The 6,000-nt window shown below is 60.9% G+C and overlaps 1 protein-coding gene across 1 annotated transcript in view; it reads right to left on the bottom strand.

Annotated features, from left to right (window-relative positions):
- Positions 1-2,420: 2,420 nt before the first annotated feature.
- The window catches only part of HCN4 (hyperpolarization activated cyclic nucleotide gated potassium channel 4), a 41,747-nt gene continuing 38,167 nt past the window's right edge, over positions 2,421-6,000 (bottom strand). The window contains exons 5-8 of the mRNA XM_046009092.1: positions 5,007-5,153; positions 4,664-4,904; positions 4,198-4,362; positions 2,421-4,096 (exon numbers count right to left, since the gene is read on the bottom strand). Coding sequence (XP_045865048.1) covers positions 2,637-4,096; positions 4,198-4,362; positions 4,664-4,904; positions 5,007-5,153 — 2,013 coding nt within the window. The 3' untranslated portion in view covers positions 2,421-2,636. The remainder of the gene's footprint in view (positions 4,097-4,197; positions 4,363-4,663; positions 4,905-5,006; positions 5,154-6,000) is intronic.

Below are 6,000 nucleotides of genomic sequence, written 5' to 3'. Positions count from 1 at the left end.
ATATACAACACGGTGCATTTACCGTTTTCTGCTTTAAAAGTGGTAGATTTGAAAATTGCTTGTGGGGGTTTGGAGATGGGTTGGCCCACTCATTGGACCTGGTTTCCCCAGTCTCTGAGTGGCTCGGCTGGGTCAGAGCTTTTATAAAATGCGTGTGTGTGCGCGTACGCATGCATGTGTGCAGAGAAGAGGGTGGTGAGGCCAGGCCCTAATGGCAAGGTCCTCACGCCTCATGCCCCTGCACCCTCCACCCCTGCTCCTCTCCCTTCCCCCACCCCCTCCAGGACTAGACTGGCTTTGAATCAAGTCAAAGGGGGACAGACTTAGGTGGAGGCTGCCACTTAAATCCTTCCAGCTCTGAAAACTCCCTGGGCCCAAGGGGCATTCTCCTGCCCAACAGAGACCCCAGCTGGGTGCTTAGTCTCCCCCCAAGTTCCCAGGATCCCTCACTACCTTCTGTCCTGGAAGACTGCCTCCTCTCATGTGGCCCATCCATGGAGATACTGGCCTTTCCCACATCCCAGGACAACTCAGGACCAAATCTGAGCTTGTCTTCATTCTGACTGAGCATGGAGAGGGGTTCTGGATGGACATGGCGGGACCAGCCCTCCCCACTGTGCAGGTCTTGGCAGCCAAACCCGCTCCAGCCTGATAGGCAGGTGGAGGCAGACCACTAACCTTGGCTCTGGCAGGGTCTGGTTGGAGAAGAGGAGTGTCCCTCAGGAGGCATCTGAGCTGCTTTCACATCGGCCCCCGTTCTGAACCTGCTTCTGGCTCTCAGGTGCCTTCAGAATCAAGGCCAGTCCCCTCCGGCTGCCCTCCAACACCTCTGGATCTCCACCCAAGACCCTCTCTGCACCTGCGCATCCACATTGGTCCCAATCCTCACTGTGTCCTCCATCCCACCCCGCTCCCCTTTCTCGCTTCCCCCTTCTCTTACCTTTCCTTCCTCTTCCTTCCTCCTAACTCTTCCCACCTCTCAAGGCCTGGCTCAAGCCCGCGGTTGGCCACAGGAGGTCCAGCCACCTCCTGTGTCCTGAGATCATAAGGTCCTGGAGCCCTCAGCCAGGGTTCTCTGGGCTCTCACCATAGCTTGTTGGAGCGGTGGGCTGGGCACATGAGGAGGGAACAGAAAAGATGTGATTTATTGAGCACCTACTATGGTGTGTGCCAGGCGCGAGGCTGGGCATTTCACATCTGCTACTTTTCTCATCTGGTCCTCATAGATTCTTTTGAAGTGGTACCATAATCATTCCCATTTTACAAGCGAGGGAACAGACTCAGGTCTGCTAGCTAGCCCAAGGTCATACAGCTAAGAAACGGCAGGACTGGGATTTGAACCCAGGTCTGATTGCTTCCAAAATCTGGTCTCTTCCCACACCACCATGCCTGGGGACTCACTCAGTCCCTCTCAACAGTTGCTTCTGGAAGGGACATAGGATTTGGCCTCAGGCAGTCATGGATTTAAGTCTCCGATCACTCCTGGCTCTGCCACTCCTCGTTACGCGATTCTGGAAAAATGGCCTCAAACTCAAGTTTCCTCACCTGTGAAACGGGGAGAATCAAAGTACCCACCTCATGGTCTTTGTGAAACTGAAGGAGTTAATGTGTGTAAAGTGCTAAACCAGTGCTTGGCACAGAGCAGACTCAATAAATAGAAGTTCCCCTCACCTCCCACCATACAGATGGGAAAACGGAGGGCCACGGAGGTGACAGGATGTGCTTGAGCCCCACAGGGAAGGAGGGGGTCTTCTGCTTCCAGGTGGTGAGACGTCGGGCTAGGACTGGACTTGAGACCAGAGATGGTGAGGAAGGGAGCCTGCTGAGAGGTCTTGGGGTCCTCTTCCCTGAGGACTGGAAAGAACACTTCCCCAGACCCTGTGGTGCCCAGCCTGAGGGCCAGGGCAGGTTGCTGGATGTAAGGTGACCTGGGTGTCCTGACAACATGGGGTTACAATGTGCACACATGTGCGTGGCTATCTACACGGCTCTGCAGAGCGCTACATAGCTATACATATACACACCTCACATACATATACATATACATGTTCATGTTCATATACATATCTTGCTAAGTTTGCAGTAGAAAAAAAATGCAAGACTCTCAGGGCCCTGGCCCCATTTCGTCTCAAAGACTCAGGTTACTGAGGCTCCCCAGGAACATATCCAGGGGCAACCCCTTCCTGTGGGGGAAAAAGATGACCCCCACAGAAGGGGGCTCCAAGTTCACAGCTACGGGGCTGGTGGTGACTGTTGCCCTAAAATGGATACAATTAACAGATCTGCTCTAAGAAACCCCAAAGGTGGGTCACCCCTGCCACCATCAAGCCCCAGAAACCCCCACCTGCCTTCTTCTGGCTTTTGCCTTTGGGCCCTGCCTGCTTCCCTCCCTCCCTCCCTCCCTCCCTCTAGTGCTGAGTATTAAAATAGTCTATAAAAGCAAGTGACCAAAAATCTATAGCTCTAAGAATACCTGGTTATTTTCTGCTGTCTTTTGTTTTTCTGGTGTGGGTGTTTTTTTTTTTTTTTTTAATGGTAATTATTATTGTTATTGGTATATCTCCTAATCACAGTTAAACCTGAAGGAAGAAGGAAGGGAGAAAAAAAGAAAGAAGAAGGAAGGAGGGGCTCCCCTCTCATAGATTGGACGGCAGTTTGGAGCGCACCGGCTCAGACCTGGCCCCAGGTTCCCTCTGGGGGGCAGCAGTCAGAGGGGGGCCCCCAGAAGAGGTGGCTCTTGCCCCAAACAAAGAAAGAGGGGGTGGCAAAGAACCTGAGGATGTCTTCCGAGGCAGAGTGACATGCTGGCCGGGGACGGCACCATAGGGCCTCCCCGGGGGAACGAGGCCCCCGCTGCCCCCGCTAGCGCCGCCGGCCCTGGGGACGAGCGGGAAGGCCGCCACGGACTCCCCCGAGGAGTGCGGAGAGGCTCTGCGGAGAGTCTGCGCCCCGTCCTGGGGCAGGGCCGGCTGGGAGGCTGAGATGAGCTTGAGGTCCTGGGTGAGGCGGCCCGGGGTGAGGGGTGGCGTGCCGCGGCGCTGGGGTACCTGGGGAGCTGGGGGGCTGGAGGCGGGCGGCAGGAGCAAGGAACCGTGGGAGCCGGAGGCCCGAGGGGGGGCACTTGGGAAAGTTCTTGGGGGGCCGGGGCTGTGGCCTGGGGGGCTGAGACCTCCGCGGGGGGGAAAGGCTACGGGAGAAGCCCCCCCGGAGGCCCCCGCCACGAAGGACGGCCGCTCGGGTTGCCGCGGGGGCGTCTCTGGCGTACTTGGCAGGCCGGCGGCCAGGCCGGGGGACAGCTCCCCAGGTGGCTGGCCCAGCTGCCCGGGGCTGGCCGACGGGGACCGGGAGGAGGGCGGAGGCGGCAGGAAGTGCTCCAGGAGTCCCAGGCCCCCCCGGGCCCCCGGCAGCGGGGGCGGCGGCTGGTTGGCCTGCGGCGAGCGGGCGCCGGACTGCAGCGGCGTGAGCAGCGGAGAGTCGGACGAGGACAGGGAGCCGCCCAGCGCCTTGTGGAAGTGGCCGAAGCCGGTGGCCGCGGTGGCGCCTGCGGAGGCCGAGGGCGTGGGAGCCGGGGAGGAGCCGCCGAGCCCGGGGGGCGGGGAGGAGCCGGACGAGGGCAGGAGCGGGCTCAGGCCCGCGGGCGCGGAGAAGCCGGCCAGCTGCTGGATGTGGAAGGAGGAGGAAGACGGCGTGTCCACCTGCGACGGGCTGCTGGCGGGCGAGGCGGAGCCCAGCGCCGACGGGATCAGGGACTGCAGCCGCTTCAGGTGCCGGGGCGTCTGCCCCGCGCCGAGGCCGCCGAGCCCCGGGCCGGGAGGGGGGCGGAAGATGGCTGCGGGCAGGCGGGGGTGGTGGGTGAGCGCGATGGCCACCGAGGTGGTGGCCGCGGCGGCCTGCAGCGGCGCCTGGATCAGCGGCGTCCAGATGACCGGCGTGGGGGTCGGGGTGGCCGAGGCGGCCGCCTGGACGCGGTGAGCGCAGTGAGCCATCTCGCGGTCATGCTGCACGATCTGCTGGATGATCTCGTTCTCCTGGTAGTTGAAGACGCCTGAGTTGAGGTCGTGCTGGACTTTGTGGAGGAGGATGGAGTTCTTCTTGCCTGGGCCACGGAACAAGAGCAGGGGCTCAGGCCAGAGCGGGAGGCCAGGGGGTGGGCGAGGGGGTTCCCCTCCCGGCCGCCGCCCGGCCCGGTCCCCTCACCGATGCGGTCCAGGCGGTCCAGCGCCACCGTCTCGAAGGCCCGCCGCATCATGGGGTACTCCTCCAGCACCTCATTGAAGTTGTCCACGCTCAGCGAGTAGAGGCGGCAGTAGGTGTCGGCCCTCACGCTGGCCGTGCGCCGACCCCGAGTCAGCAAGCAGATCTCTGCCAGGACAGCGGGAGTGGGGAGGGGGTGCTCCAAGGGGCCTCCTGCTCGCCCCTGACCTGGGTTCCCACCGTCTGGTAGGGACGCCTGACGGTCAAAAGGCCCCATCCCCAAGGGTGACCACACTAGATGCCCCCAAGTGGGTGCCAGGCTCTTCCCGGGCCCCAGCTCCCCCCCCCCCCCACACACAGGGCCACAGGCCCTCACCTCCAGGCAGGGGCCAGAAGAGCCCCAAACATTGCCCTCAGTATCTCTCCAGCCCATTCTCCTGTCCCTCTAGGGCTCCGCAGGCCACCTCACCTCCAAAGTAGGAGCCATCCGCCAGCTTGGTCTCCTTGTTGCCCTTGGTGAGCACACTGACCACGCCGTGCTGGATGAAGTACATCTTCTTGCCGATGGTGCCCTCGCGGATGATGTAGTCCCCGGGCTGGAAGACCTCGAAGCGCAGCTTGGTGAGCATGGAGGTCACGAAGTTGGGGTCCGCGTTGGCGAACAGGGGCATAGAGGCCACCAGCTTCCGGCAGTTGAAGTTGATGATCTCCTAATCCCCAGAGAGGGTGGAGAAGATGAGGGAGCCACCCTGCAGGAGGGAAGCTCCCCTCCTGGCCGCCAACCCCCCGCCCCCCGCCCCCCCACCACGTACCTCCCTCAGCGGCTCGCTCAGCTCGCCCAGGATGCTCTCCTCATCGAACATCTTGCCCTGGTAGCGGTGCTCATAGTAGTCGTGGATGCGCTGCCGCGTGTCGGGTGGGAGCTTGTGGAAGGACATGTACTGCTCCACCTGCTTGTACTGAGTCCGGGGAGAGGGAGAGAGGGAGAGAGGGAGAGGGCGTCACCTCCTGAGGGCCTCAGCCCTGCTGCTGACCAGAGCTGGCACGGACCCTGTGGGCCTCCTTGGCCCAGCCTGGCTCCTCGATGCTGAGATCCTCGGTGGGGGTGTGCCACAAACTATGGTCCTGACTCCCAGCTATCTGGGGCAAGGGAGGGGCTCCATCAGTGCGCCCAGGGCTCTGGAGGTGGCTGGAGACAACAGGGGTTATCCAAAGCCCCTTTCCAGGCCAACCAACCAGAGTCCATCAAGTTTCCTCTGCCCCTGGCTCTTTCCTATGTCACACTGTGGACCAGAGAAGGCTCACGGGTCCTGGAGGAACTCTTTGCTACCAGTGATCACACTGGCTGGGCAGCAGGGTTGGGCCACAGTGGGTTAGCGGGACCCAGAGGCTGAAGTCAGGATGCCTGACCCGTCATACGCTGTGTATCCAAACACGGCCCCTGGCTGGCTCCAAGTCATTTTGTGGAAGAGGGACTCTAGCCCACGGGGATGGCCAGGGTAGAACAAGGTCCTTAAGCAGAGGTTGGGGATAAGAGATTTGAGACCTGAAATGCCCAGGGCTCAAGCAAATACGAAATGCTGCCATCTACCCCAGGTGAAGTTGTGGGGTCTGCTCCAGCATCCTGGCACTGCGGGTGCAGAGTGGGGGTCCACAGGGGCATGTTAGGTAGAAACAGAGTATGCAGGAGCAGAGTTTTCCCACACTGAGATGGAAAGGAAATTCCTATACCCCAGGAACAAGCAGAAGAGGGGAGCCTGTTTTCACACATTGGTGCTCCCAAGAGGCGGGGACACAGTATGGCTG

This window comes from Meles meles, chromosome 6 (genome assembly GCF_922984935.1).
Source record: "Meles meles chromosome 6, mMelMel3.1 paternal haplotype, whole genome shotgun sequence".
In the NCBI taxonomy this organism is placed as follows: Eukaryota; Metazoa; Chordata; class Mammalia; order Carnivora; family Mustelidae; genus Meles; species Meles meles.
Note: the sequence above shows the minus strand (reverse complement) of the source record. Positions and strands in the feature narration are given on the sequence as shown.